The sequence below is a fragment of the Octodon degus genome, unplaced genomic scaffold (assembly GCF_000260255.1).
Source record: "Octodon degus isolate 3935 unplaced genomic scaffold, OctDeg1.0 scaffold00065, whole genome shotgun sequence".
NCBI lineage: Eukaryota > Metazoa > Chordata > Mammalia > Rodentia > Octodontidae > Octodon > Octodon degus.
Genome location: NW_004524641.1, coordinates 1208403 through 1223529, shown reverse-complemented (window position 1 = coordinate 1223529; position 15127 = coordinate 1208403). Strand labels below are relative to the sequence as shown.

At 40.4% G+C, this 15127-nt stretch overlaps 1 protein-coding gene across 2 annotated transcripts in view; it reads right to left on the bottom strand.

Moving 5' to 3' along the window:
• Positions 1-9767: 9767 nt before the first annotated feature.
• Ccdc141 (coiled-coil domain containing 141) overlaps positions 9768-15127 on the bottom strand; it is a 236979-nt gene continuing 231619 nt past the window's right edge. For both annotated transcript variants that reach the window (XM_004634708.2, XM_023719134.1), the window contains exons 23-24: positions 13809-14668; positions 9768-11604 (exon numbers count right to left, since the gene is read on the bottom strand). In XM_004634708.2, coding sequence (XP_004634765.1) covers positions 11337-11604; positions 13809-14668 — 1128 coding nt within the window. In that variant the 3' untranslated portion in view covers positions 9768-11336. The remainder of the gene's footprint in view (positions 11605-13808; positions 14669-15127) is intronic.

The following is a 15127-nucleotide window of genomic DNA, read 5'->3' as shown; positions in this document are numbered from 1 at the left end:
TTGACTTTTTTTCTTGTCTCCATTGAAGAGCTTGAGTCAATGCAATTAACTTCACTCGTTGAGCTGACATTCCTTGTGGCAGAGGTTGGACCCATATCACTGCTGCTCCAGCATACCATATGCCATTCCGAATAAAGCTGCTCCCATCCATGTTGAGGGTGACATCTGAGTTATCCAAGGGGACATCAGTGAGGTCCTCTCCCAGACTCGAATGGATGTTTAGCATCTCAGTGCAGTCATAGACTGGCAGCTTTGGGTCATCATCAGGCAGGAGGGCAGCTGGATTTAGGGTTATAGTAGACAAGAACTTAACATGGGCTGGGTCCAACAGCTAGTCCTGATATTGGACTATGTAGGCATTTGAAAGCCATCTATCAGGAAGACTTTTAAGGAGGCTTTCCACCACATGAGAGACCACTATTTGGAGCTCTTGTCCAAAAGTGAGCTTAGTGGCCTTCTTGGCCAGCATGGCAGTAGCCACTATAGCTCTCAGACAACTTGGCTATCCAGCCATGGTAGGGTCTATTCTTTTAGATTGATATGCTATAGGCTTCTTCTAAGGTACCAAACATTGTGTGAGGACCCTCTTGGAAATGCCTCTGTATTCATAGACAGAAGCTAGAATGGCTTAGGCCTGGTAGTGCCAATGCAGGGCTGAGACAAGGGCCTGTTTTAAAGCCTCAAATGCCTCTTGTGTTTTATCAGTCCAACATAATTCTCTCTTTTGATTCCCACCCCCTCCACCCCACCCCAGTGCTAGCATATAAAGGTTGGGCCAGCTCAGCAAACCCTAAAATCCATAAGCAGCAATATCCAAGGAGTCTCAGAAATTCCCTAACTTGGTACTTACTGGGGGGAACAGGGATCTCAAGGATTCCTTCAATCCTCTTAAGGGATAGAGTACATTGTCCTTCATATAAATTTTAGCCCAGATAAGTTACCTGGGTTTGGCAAAGTTGAGCCTTTTTGGCAGAAATTCTGTGACCCATTTTGTCTAATTCTTTGAATAGGTCTTTTGTGGTCTCTTTGCATGACTCAAGAGTCTCTGTGGCCAGAAAAATATCATCTACATACTTGGTTGTAGTATCTAGTCACTTGGGTTGGGGATGTTCCCCCTTATGATTAAGTCTCTGCTTAAAGCCTCATCAAAGAGTGTGAGAGAAAATTTTTGTAGCCCTGTGGTAAACTAGTCCAGATCAATTGTCTAGGTTTTTTTTTTTTTTTAAACTGAGGATCTACCCATTCAAAGGCAAAAATAGGGTGACTTACCAGAGCCAATGGAAGTGTAAAGAAAGCATCCTTTAAATCCAACACAGTATAGAAAGTCTAGTTTGGTAGTAACAGACTCAGGAGAATGTAGGGATTGGGTACCGTGGGGTGGATAGTTTCCACTTGAGGATTTACTTCTCATAGGTCTTGGACTAGTCTGTAGTCTGATGTTCCTGGCTTTTGGACAGGCAACAGGAATGTGTTCCAAGCCAATTTGCAGGGCACAAGAATACCTTCCTTTTTTAGCCACTGTATATGGATGCTGATTCCCAGTCAGACCTGTAGACTCAAAGGTTATTGGTGGACCCGAGCAGGGGAAGCCCCAGGCAGGAGAGATACTATAATGGGGAGCAGATGGCCAGCTAATGCCAAGGGCTTATATTCAGCTCATATCCCAGAAATCCATTTGGAGAGTAACTCTGATGGACTCTCTTGGGAATCCTCTTCAACCAAAAACAAATGTTCCTCGGTCAAGGGACAAGTATACAAAATGGCCTGAGACAAGGGGCACTCTTTTCCAAATGAGACATGTATATTATTTTCTCCAAAGGATACCTGAGCTTATAACTTATGGAGCAAGTCATGATCGATGAGGGGATACAGACATTCAGGCACAACCAAGAATGAATGGGTAATCTGTTTGGACCCCAAGTTTCCCACTCAGGCCTTGGTCCAAGGATATAGCTTAGTTTTTCCTGTAGCTACTTGAATTTTTGTCCTTTGGTCAAATAGAGGCCCAATAGGCTCCTGTAAAACTGAGTAAGTGGCTCTGGTATCAACCAAGAACTGGGTTGGTCCCCAATATTTAAGGTGACCATGAGCTCCTGAGGATCTGATTGCGAGCCTTGGCCCCATCAATCTGTTTCCTCTTGGGCTAAAACTTGGGCCATCCTCTGTTTCTTAAATTTAGGGCAATCCTTTTTCCAGTGACCTTTGCCTTACAATAGGCACATTGGCTTTTATCTAGGAGTGTTTTGGGGTTGTTTTCCCCCTTTTTCTTTTGGCCATCTTCTTTTTTATTGTCTTTCTCTCCTGTCACAATCAAAACTTTTGCTATTTTCTTGTTTAACTCTCGAGGATCTTCTTGGTTGTTAAAAACCTTTTGAGTTATCTCCACTAATTGTTAATGACTTTCCTTCAAATTCTCCTAATCTTTGATGCTTTTTTCTAATGTCTGGGGCCAATTGAGATGCAAAAGTAATATTTAAGGCATGGTGGTTCTCAAGAGCCTTTGGATTTATCGGTGTATATATCCAATATGTGGCTCAAGGAACTCCACCAGAAACTCATCTGGTCCCTGACTGACCTCTGTAACTTTAGATTAATTGGTAGGCTTTCTAGCCACTGCCCTGATTGCCCTTAAGAGAAACTGGCAATATCATCCGAAAGCCTCCTTACCTCCGTGAGAGTTGTGATCACAGGTGGGGACAGTCAAAGGGAAAGATTCTTCCTGGAAAACAGGATTGGAGGTGGACTGGCCATGTGAACCCATGACCAGTTTCCGACCTAGCCCCCAAATTCTCTCCCTCTTCTGACATGAAGAGGATCTGCAAAAACTGCTGGCAATTGTCCCAGGTGGCCTGATGAGTAAAAAAGATGGACTCTAAAAGGGAAATAAGTTCCTTCAGGTTCTGAGAAAAAGAAGGATTCTGATTTTTTTCCCCAATTGTACAAATCACTAGTTGAAAAGGGAACATAAATCATGAAGGGTCAATCTCCTTCACCCAATTGTTCATGAAGGGAAAGAATCAGGGTGGCTGAGGTGGGGGAAGGAGCTTGGAGGGCTGAGGGAGGAGGCTGAGAGAGGCTGAGAGAAGGGTAGTCCACTGCAAGTGTGCACCAGATTCAGAGAAGTAGAGGAGTCAGGGCTAGCAGGGACTGGGTGGGGGTAAGAAGGGCAACAGGACAGTTTAGGATAGAAAGAGGTAGTTGGGGATTCAGGCTCCTGGATCAACACAGGTAGATTTTTAGAAGTCTGAATATCTTTTTAGATATTCAGAGCAGCACCCAGAGCTACTGTGCTGGATGTGCGTTGGTGTGACATCCAGGAACAGCAACAGATCTTTAGCCACTTTGGAGGGTCCTGTAATAAGTCTATCCCTGCTTTGATATCAGGAGGTCCTGGTTTTCCAAATATAACCCTGTGGACCTGATAAGCAAGAGAGATGTTAAAAGAACTCCCCAGAGGCCATGGATAAGTGGGGCCACTCTAGTCACACAAAGTGTGGAGAATCCCAGGGAAGACAAGGTCCCTGTAGTTAGCAGCTTGTCACTGGAAATCCTGGAAATGGTCAAGAATACATTGCAATGGCGATGAAGAAGCAGAAGCAGATTGACCCATGATTACAAAGGACACAACCAACAGTCAATGAACAAAGACAAAACCAAACCAAAGACAAATCCAATGCTTCGGCCCATGGTCGTGGAGGGGAGCAGAGTCCAGGAGATTTATGTTGTGTACAACTCCTATGACTCACCAAGGGAAGCCCCAACAGAACAAAAAGTCTCTTACTGACAAGAAGTTCCAAATGGTTGGTATTGTATTGTTCAAATCAACAAAGAATTCGAAAACTTTCAGAGATCTGTGTAAGTCTGGGGCTGAAGAGTCTCCCCGGATTACAGTTCTCTGAAAAAACTGGTTTCTATTTGATCCCAGTTAATGGGATCCTGGATAAGCCCCCAGATGTTATGGGTTCTCAACACAGAAGCCAGACCAGAATCCAATATCAAAATTTATGAGCCTTTTATTACTGGACTCGGGACCACTTGACCAAACTCACACAGGAGAAGACAAACCTTAGAGGTATAGAGGTTTTAAAGGTAGAAACTGCATCCTCTTTGGCAAACAAATTTGTCATTTAACACAGAACAGTACCTTTAGGGACAGTGTGACCATTGCTCAGCATATATTTTTTTCTGGGAGTATTGTTAGTTCCCATTTAACATACACCTGCATATTCATGGTCTTGACTCCCTCAGCAATGCTTTTTAGTTAGTTAGCAATACCTTAGTTACTTTGTACAGTTAGAAACACTCTGACCTTTACTTTGATTTATTTTGTAGGTCTGTTCTGGGAACTCTCAGTCTATTGATAATTTATCAACAGTACCGCAAGCCTCCTTGTGGTCTTACAAGGAAGCAGGGTCACAGAAATTTGAGTAGAGTAATTTATTATTATTTTTTACATTTAGTTTTACATTAACTCATCAGTTTTCATATTGCCCGCCTTCGCCATGGTCTCTACAGAAGACCTGGTCACTGTGATTCATTCATGGACAACCCCTGGCTTCTAGCTTTCTCCTGGATGAAAGTGTTGTAGGTAACCTTGCTAGGCTCATTCATGCCAAGAGATTGGGAGAGGGGTATTTCTACATTTAAATTATGATACCAGCAAATAAAGTTATATTTTATTTCATTTTCAATCTTCATAACTTTTACTTCTGTTTTTAGTTATATTCACTGGTCAGGGCTTCTAGTCTGATAATAAATAACAGAAGGAAGGAAAATATCTCATCTCTCACTAATAAAAATGAAGTTATTCACAGGTCTTTCTGGATGCTCTTTGTCAAGCTGAAGAAGTTTTCCCTATTTCTAGTTTTGCAAGAGTTTTTTTTTAATTTTACTTATTTATTTATTTGCGTGTGTGTGTGTGTGTGTGTGTGTGTGGCCAGCTCAGCCCACCAGGGGGCGGGGCTGGCTGGCATGTGGTGGTGGGGGATTGAACCCGCAGTCCCTGTGCTTTGCTAAGCTTTTTCCAAGTAGGTGCTTTAGACCACTGAGCCATCTCACCAGCCCAAGTTTTTTAAAATTATCATGACCACATAGTGGATTTTGTCACATGTTATTCTGGCATCAATTCACATTATCATATGACTTTCTCCTTCATTTATAGATGTAGTTCATTCACTTGGTCTTTATATTTAAATCTTTAACATCTTGTATACCTAGAAAAAAATTCTAACATTTTTAATTCTTTTTAAAATGTTAATTAAAATTAACATTTTTAATTCTTTTTATTTATTATTGTTTGATTTGGTAGTATTATCTTGAGGATTCTTTCTCATTTTTTAAATCTGATTTTAGTATTAAACTTTTTCTGATTTCACAGAAGGAGTTAAGAAGAGTTCTTTTTGCTTATCTTTTCTGGAAAGATTGTGAAGAATCACTATTAAGTTTTCCATAAATGTTTTATAGACTTATCAGTGCAAATAATTTGGCTTTGTTCTGTTTTTTTGGAAGGTTATCAATTATTGATTTAACTTCATTAATAAATACAGCACATGGCTATTCAGGTTGTCCATCTCTGCCTGTGTTAGTTTTGCTAACTTGTTCTTCAATGAACTGATTGATTTCACTGTAGTTACCAGATTCGGTGACATAGAGCAATCCATAGCGTCCATTGTTATCTTTCAATGTTCATGGATCAATTATGATGATTCTTCTTTGATTTCTCATATTGATAGTTTTTGTCCTTTGTCTAGTCTTAGTTAGCCCAGAGGTGTATCATTTTTTTTTTTTATCTTTATAGAGAACAAGCTTTTGGTTTCACGGATCTTTTGTATTATTTCATTTTCAATGTCAATTTATAGTGTAAATTACATTTTTATTGTGTTTGCTGTAGGTTTAATATAGACCTTTCTCACTCTTCTTTGCATAGGTGAAACTTGGACTATTGTGGTGTTTTTTTTTTTTTTTGCAGTACCAGAGATTGAACTCGGGACGTTGTGCTTTCCAGGCAGGTGCTTTCTGCCCTATGAGCCAGCGGTTCCTTTGTGCGCTGGGAAGCAGAATACCTGTTACAAACGAAGGTGACCCTGGAAATAGGACAACAACACATCTTAGAGACTATTTGCTGTGGATAAAGTGTGTTCCTGTGCATTTCACCCCTTGTCTTTATTTTCAAAGCTTTCATTCTATGATTTTTAATGCTAACACAAGACAAAAACACCATTTGTAGTTGTTTGGATCAATAAGCTTCTTGGAAAAAGAACAGTTGCTGAACGACAAAGGGAAAAGGTTATTTTGTTTTACTGCCTAGCTCCAGAGCTGCTCTTTCACAAGTATTGATGTGTAAGTGGGCTCTAAATGGGAAAAGAGCCATAGCAGGGAGCCATCCACATGTCAATTGAAAACTTCAAATTATGTGTCTATCATTGTTCTGGCTTAAAGAAATATCAGATTTTGATCGATGTTTCTAGCTTCTCCTATGGCTAAAATATATTTCATTTGACCCAATTTTTATTTTGCTAACAGGAAATATATGCATACAAACATTCTTATTTATATAATTCTTTTTGCTCCCTTGTTTTCAAGGAGGACAATATGTTACAAAAAGCAGAGTCCAAGGAATCAAATTTCGCATGAGTTGGTTTTTACGAATCAATCTGCCATTAAGCAGAAAGAAAAGCTTGCTAGCCAAGCACTCAAACTCTAAAACCAAAGACTCATTCCTTGAGAGGAATGTGATACACCCACCTTTCCCCATTTAGGTGGTTGACGGTGTCACATAATCTGTTACCAATCCCAGAACAGCAGTGTGTAGGTGCGTGGAGAAAGGCCAAATTAATAGCCTTGAGCTTTCAAGCTTAAGGTAGAACTAATGCACAACAGATCACATTTAAATATCATCTCCTGTGGTGAGAGCAGAGAAAACCATTCGTTATGTATGCTGTAAGCAGGACACTGCCTCATTCAGGGAATGCAAATCTGTTGGCTTTCTGATGCATCTCAAGATTCTGCTTATTATACATGGAAAACAGTCTGTCATGCTTTGGCATCTGCATTGATACGCATAATACCAGAGCATACTTGGAGGAGATATTTTATTTTGTTTCCTCTAACTTCATGGCTACATTTGAAGTCCTGTATATGTGAGTGGAATGTCAAAAACTCCCAATGGAGGGCCTGTGAGATAGCTCAGCAGACTAAGCACCTGCTTAGGCAAGCACAGGAACTGGGGTTTGATCCCCAACAACACATGGTGTGCCGGCCCCACCCCAGCCACTGGGTCTAGGTGTGGTAGCACATGCTTGTAATCCCTGAGCGAGGAAGGCTGAAAACGAGGATCACTGTAAGTCTGTGCTGTGTAGAGACTCTGTACCAAATACATTAGTAAGAAAAGCTTCATATGGTAAATTTTAGCAAAGAATTTTCATAAAGAAAGACAAACAAAGCAAGACAAGATACAACATTCTTTCCTTCTTTCATTTGGAATTCAAATACTCTGAAGTCTTAGATTTTGTTTTTTTAATATTTATAATCATGTATGAAGTACTGCTTTCAAGTAAGATCTGCTCAGATAATAGATTCCCCAGCTACAATTAAATATTGATAATTTATGTAGTGCTCTAATGAATCTGTCTTTGGCTTCTTGGGTCTAGTTCTTGATGCAGGTGAACGCACGTTCCCACTTATATCCGGCACGAGTGACACCCCAGCACACCTGCTTTAAAATGCCGCACCCATGATCCTGGGTTTTTCTTCTTTCCTCCCTCTCAGCTTGACTGAAGGAGCTAGGATCTATTTCTAAGTTTAAATCTTTCAATCAGGGTCTATCCTAAAGTGACCAGAGGTTCTCATGTATGTTTTATAAGTTAAGTGGGAGTATCTCATGCATATGCTTGACTAGATCCTGCTTCTGACAGACCCATATCCATAAGAAGAAAATATAGTTTTTGTCTTTTTACATCCTCTCCAATTGTTCTACAGAGAGATTTTTTTAAAAACATACATACAAAAGCTAAGTTTGGTTTTCTTTACCTCTGACAACAATTCAACTCAAAATATATTTATTGAGTGTGAGCATGTCTTAGGTCCTGGGAATATAATGTACAGGGCTGTCATGGATCCTGCTGATGAAGATTGCAGAGGTGAGAAAGAGAGACAGATGCTCAGGCCCACAATCCTAGTGCTGTGTGTGGAGGGCGTGGGATGGTGTGGGTACTGCCAGTGCACACAGAGGTCACATCTTCACCAGCCCGGGAGGGCCAGCTGGATTGCTGGTGCCTTGTCCTCCTAACCAGACGATAAGCAAGAGTGGAATCACAGCAAGACAGAGTAGAATACAAGCGAGAAATTTTAAAAGAAAGGGACGGAGAGAAGAAAAGCAAAATGGCTTAAACACATAGAGTTAGATGTCTTAATAAAGATGAGGCTGAGCGTGAGCAACCTAACGAGACTCTTCAAAAAAAAAAGGTTTTTTTTTTTTTTTTTGTTTTTTTTTTAAGAAAATGCTGGAGATGTAGTTCAGTGATAGGGTTACTCCCTAATTATTCCCTTCCTGCCCCAGGCTCTGGGTTTAGACTCCTGCATTACAAGGGGAAAAAAAGAAAAAGAAAAAAGGAATCCTAGAAACAGGCAAATCATATTTAAGCTTTTAAAATTAAAATGTAATCAGAATAATAATTTTGTAGCTTGCTCTTCATAGAAGAAAAGACACCATAATAGCTCAGAAGAATTAGTGAATAGATAACATTTGAAGTAAATCTTAAATATTAGCATAGGACTCTCCTCCCCGTATTTGAGCTCAATTTAAACATGCATACTTCCTCAGATACATATTTTATGTGTTATATGTGGTCATACATTTAGGATGGATGTATATCTTACCCTGTTCCCCAAAGGATTAGCACTGACTGGAGTACAACAGGTAACGCAAACCAGTGATTCCTGTGCCTTAAAAATCCCCAAATTCGGTTGGGGAGATAGCTGAGTGGCATAACTGCCTGCTTGGCAAGTGCAAGGTCCCTCGTTTGATCCCTTGTACCACTGCAAACAAAACAAATAAAACAAAACACCTGATAGTTCCAGGTATTTGGGCCGGCCAAATAGCTCAGCGGATTAAAGCACCTGCAAGCAGGCGCAGGGGCCAGGGGTTCAATCCCTGGGCCTGCCATGCCAGCCCTGCCCCCCAGGGCATGCTGAGATGGCAATTGAGACTGGGCGTGGTGGAGCATTCCTGTAATCCCAGCTCTTCGGAGGCTGCAAACAGGCAGATCACTACGAGTCCGATCTAGTAGTGAGACCATGAACACCCTGTAGACCCTTCCCTAAAATACAAAAAATTAAAAAAATCTTCAAACTCAAAGTCGACCATGTGATAAAAGTAAAAAGATCTCACCAGATGAGTAAGAGATTGAAAGTGTGAAGAGAGAGAATTGGTAACCTTGGTTTCTTCCCTCCTTTGGATGAGAATACATTTTACCCATTAGCTTCCACATGGGTAATAATAGATAAAATATGCAAACACTTGACTTTTTTTTTTTTTTTTTTTTTGTGGTACCAGGGATAGAATTCAAGACTTTGCACTTGCCAGGCAGGCACTTATGCCACTGAGCTATCTCCCCAGCTCCAAATGCTTGAAATTGGATAAAAATGATCAGAGGGTTAAAAGACCATCACTTCTCCAGCATGTTGTCAATATAAGAGTTTAATAGGTTTTTGACAAAATTTAGAAGAAAATTAAGAGTTTTAATTTTCTAGATAAATTGCATATGCAGTACAAGAGAGAAAACGCCAAATTTTTACTTGACTAGACATTCGTATTTTCAGATAACATTCAGTAACTTTTTAATATTAACTTGAATACATTACATTTAAATATTATGGTTATTTGTAGACAATCTGCTAGCAACATAATTAATTCCCTTCATCGAAAACCTATGATAAATTATTCTTTCAATGAAAGATTTTGCCCTATCATGACAGGTTATGTTAAAATATTAAAAAACAAACACTTGTCTTATTTAAAAAAAATTGAAAAGATGATCTTTTCTGAATAATTAATTTCAAAAAGAATAGGTCATTTTTCAGTGGTACAATGATAATTTTAAAAAGGCCAGAATTCATCTTCTGCTGTCTTATTACTTATTTTTCTCCAGAAACTTCTAAATGTATCCTCCTGAGTTTAATTTCAAGTCTTTGAAAAGGATGTAGTTGTAAGGAATTAGAAAGGAATTTATCTCCAATTCATGAGCTCATTTCCCCCCTGGGAAGTTGGAAATTATGCCTTAAGAATACTCTTTTCATTTAATATTGTAATGCAACAGCAGAAAGAGAAAGCATGGGTAGCAGGCCAGTGTGATGACAAAGAGCCCTGTTACTCTTAACCTTTATAAAATGTTTTCCATTTCCTAGATCGTTTATAAGACATGAAATGAAAAATTTTAATTCCCCAAGAGGTAGACGATGAACCCATTCCCCAGATGGGAAACCAAGGCGGTGAGACGCCTTGCCACATTCTATGAAAGTGTTCAGCAGCATAACCAAGACGAGAGACAGGAGGATCTGGTTATAGTTGTATACATGGACACACAAAACACATCAGCGGAATGACAGGTGTAATGTTGGTCCATTCCTGCAACCCCTATTCCATTTTTCTCTATAAAGTGTGGATCTGATGGAAAATTGAGACTTCACTTACAACTGATGGCAGATCTATGTACAGGGTCAAATTTATGAAATCAACAAGAGGAATGACTATGTACAATGACATTGTCAGGCTTAGGAATAGAGTCTGTGTTGAAATGAAATGACATAGATTGCATTTCAGTAAATGAGATCAAGGCATGAAAAATTAAAAAATAAAATTAAAAGACAGCTAATGCAATGTTGAAAATCACAACTTCAGCTCCACATCTCCACTGTTATGCACTGAAAAGAAGATGTTTATGAGTACAACTAAAAATAAATTATCAAACAGTTGGATATGAGTATCAGCTCACATATCTATCCTGACATCAGCACTCATCTGCCTGTCCTTAGGAGGGTACCAGCATATCATAATTTTGCTTCATATTACAGTGAATACACCTCTTTCCAGAGTACAAAAATATATCCTTATCCACAGTACATAATTTACCAGCTTCCTCAAATACAGCAAGTTCCTCAATGAAACAAGTCAATAAACCTGTGACATTTTTTTCATTTTGTAGTGGCGTTAGGCAAGACGTGAGATGGCCAGAGTGGAGGTACATTTGTGAGGACTGCTCTGTTGGAGGTGTCAAAAAATAAACAACTGTATTGTCCCCAAGGCCCAAAAGAATGATGTCCCTTGATGGCCATAGCAGTTACTGTGTGAGTAGCCAGTACATTAGGGACACACTAACATAGATGACACACAGCATTGTCCAGTTTATTCTTGTGATGGGGGGCCTGAGGTTACCTGTCACGTGGAGGACGACACTGGAAGAGAGCGTGCCGCTAGAATTTTGGGCCCGCGCCACATAGAGGCCCGCGTCCGCCTCACGTACCTTCGGAATGAACACTGAATGTTTTGTCTCCTTGTGCAAAACCTGTAAGTGCCCATCTGCAGATACTTGCTGGCCCTTCTTGTACCTAAAGCAGAAAGTGAGTTTGGAAAGTCAGGGTCACACTTTTTCCACATCACCTCCAAGTTCTAACACTCACTTGGCGGTAGGCCCAGGACCACGACAGTCTTCTCCAGCCTTAGCAAGAACGTCCTGGCTACCGCAGAGCACCGAGAGTCTGTTTATTTCTCAAGAAGAGATTGGCAACGAACTGGTAGCCAGAGACGTTCTTTCTTTGGCTTGGATTATCTTTTTGGAAAATTAAATTTTTGACAATATTTGAAATTTGGAGTGTTATTTATAAAAATTCAGATATTCAGCTCCTCTTAAAAAACTTGGCCAATCTGGTCCTACTGCTGCGTGGTTTGCTGTGGCAATGGTTCTCTAGAGCATGAGCTGGCACCTCACACTCAGTCTGCCTTGTCCTTTCTGCTGCAAGGCACAGCAACTGTGATGCCGTCTTAGAATCTATGTTGGCATGAGACGCCTCTGCCCCAGATCCACACAGCACAGAAGCACCATGTCGGAGGAAGGTATTTACGTATAGCATCCTGGTAAAATGAATTTATTTTATTTTTGTGAATTAATTTCACGAGATGACTTCTCACTGCGAAAGTCATTCATACAACTGGACTTTGACTGATCAATAACTTATTTGCAAAAGTTTCCTACAAATATGAACTTATCTAGATCTTTATACAAAACAAATAATTCATTCCACATATTCTAGGCTGCCATGTGTTTATTTATTTAGGTCATCTTTCTCTCATACAAAGACTGATCATAAGCCTGAATATTTTTTTGTTTTTAGGGCTTAAGTGATAAATTTGCATTTCTCTGAATGCCTTAAGATGATATGGCTTTCCAATTGCTAGTCAGTCGTTCACTGAGCAACACTGTTATAAACGTGATGATAATACATTCTTGCTCATTTGCAATAGTTGCTCAATAATAATATGTACTATAATAGTTCTTTACTTATATACTCATGAATTCATTTGTGTGCACACAACAAGAAACACTTCAGACAACATTTTTAAGAGGAACTAATATTTAATAATGAATTAAATACCTTTTAAATGTATAAATACAAAATTCTTGAGTTATAAAAAACATGCAATTGTAAAAAATAACAAAACAAAAATGAATAAATATTGCACTGTAGAGAAGCACTATTTCTCCTACTAATTTGAAAAGCCAAAGATTTCTAGCAATTTTTTTTTTTTTTTTTTTTTTGTGGAACTGGGGAATTGAACTCAGACCCTTGCACTTGCCAGGGAAGCACTTATTCTACTGAGCCATTTTCCCAGCCCCTCTAGCAAATTCTTTGGGCAACTGGTTTCACACTTCAAGTACCACTCAGGTGCACACACAATAGAGCTCATTTATTATCTACTAAAATATCCTAATAAAAGCTAGTTTCCTTATCTCAGTTTATAGTATAAATTTGCTGTCACATATTTTTTATTTTGTCCTTAAATCTCTTTAAGGACAAAAATTTTGAAATGTTCAAAAGCAATTCTCATATTGAGAAATATAGAGCTAATTTTGCTGTTAACAGTCACAGGTGATGTAAAACCTGTAATCTGCAGTTCATTTTCATTAAAACAAATAGGCTAAAAAGTGGTATCTTCAGAGTAAAATCATGTGGTTCGTAGCTCACTTATTGTACCGCCTTTCAAAAATGAGTTTATTATCTGTCATCTGGAGCAACTGTGAAATAATATTTTATTTCACCTCTCCTATTAAAGGAATTTATAAAAGGAAGTCTTAGTAAAACACAGAAATACTACAATGGCGACATGTGCGTCTATGTTGGAAAGAAAGAAGAGATGGAACAGGGACACAAAATGAAAGGGCAAATGCCAGATATTCTGAAATTGCATAAAGGGTGTTAAAACAAGAGCATTTTATGCTGATGGAGAAAGAGACAACAGGGAAGTGTTTCAGCCCATCATTGCTGGGAATGAGGAATTATAACTGGAGAGAAAGTCAAATGCAACCAATTTCCAGGGCTCCCAGAGGTGGTTAAGTGATTATTGCATGCAGTAACTTTGCATGACCCATGCTGTTATGAAACCGAAGGCTGAAGTGGGATGTGAGATTGGGTCATGCAGAGTTGCAAAGTTATAGAGTGTTAGCAGTGAGCCCTGCGTCTCTCAGTTAGTGCACACAAAATACACTTCACGGCTCAGTGTGTTTGTTTATGGCTTGTCGTTATAGGCTACCCACCATGTTAGTGTAGGCTCTGGAAATCCCGTTACTTCAACTTCCAAAGTCACTGGAGAACCTTCTGTGACTGTGACATTGGACAGGAGCCTGGAGAAATGAGGTGCCTGGCCAGCTAGGCTGACCACACGGTTCTTTGCTGATGTGCTTTTCGCCTCTTCTCTGGGAACCATTTGCATTTGCGAGCCTGGGCTGGTGCCTGGTTGAAAGCCGAGGTCCCAGCACACATCAGGGGAAGCATGCAGCCTATCTTGGGTTTTAGTGCTGCTACCATGGTCATGCATTTTCTCCTGTTTTTCTAGCGAACTTCCCTGAGCCTGCAGGTGCCACTGTAAAGCTCTGTCATGCACATCACCCGGCATGCTCTCTGGCTGCTTAGCACTGGTTGTGTGGAAGGCAGCACTGCTTTCCAGAAATCCTCCAGAGGTTAATGGGGACTCAGCTCTGGACTGGGGGTAAGGCCTCTCAGAATGACTTGGAAATGTCTCTCTCCTCTCATTGTATGCATTAGCAAAAGTAGCAGGTGGTGGAAGAAGAGACTCCTGGGCCTCTGCTGGGCCGCAGGTCCTGGGCTGCCTGCTGGAGCTGCTCCCGGGAAGGCTGGGCACTGAGGGGCCAGCAGCCTCTTCCACCTCCATGTCTGATGATAGTGCAAAGGGGGACTCAGGGCTTCCAGGGAGAGGAGGCAAGGAGATGTCATCAGGAGAGATGCACTCAGGTTCTTCTCCTGATAGCATGTCTTCAGGCAGCAGCAAGCCCTGTATGCCACCCTCTTTGGCAGAGGACAGCTGCCTTGGGTTCTGCGGCAGTCCATCTTCACCTGCCTCACTGATGGCCAAAATGTCTGTCCCCTGTGCCTGTCCCTTTAGAGGAGAAAAACAAAGTTCCATTAGTCAAGTACTACTCTTTTTCCCAGTTCCAATCCAAGTGAGACTCCACTTGAGGGAGAGAACGTGAGAAAAACAATGGTGAGTTAAAAGCTCAGGAAGATCCCTCTAGGAGTGCTGAACTGGAAACCACCTGTCTGTCTGAGCTGGGAGCCACCAAGCCCATGATTAAACTCATCTCAAGGCTCATAAGTGAAATGGGCTAGGCCTGGGGAAATGGCAGGAAATGAGCTGGGTTGTCACCTGCAGTGACAGCGCTGGGCCCTTCCCATTATCTGAGGAGCCTCTTCCACCAATAAATTTGGCTTTGATCAGGTTTGTTAAATATCACATGAACACACAGTTCCTAAACCTTACGTTGAATGACACATCAGACCCTCTGGGGGAAAAAAATCCTTCAAAGTCATTTTTTAAAAAAATTCTGATATATATATA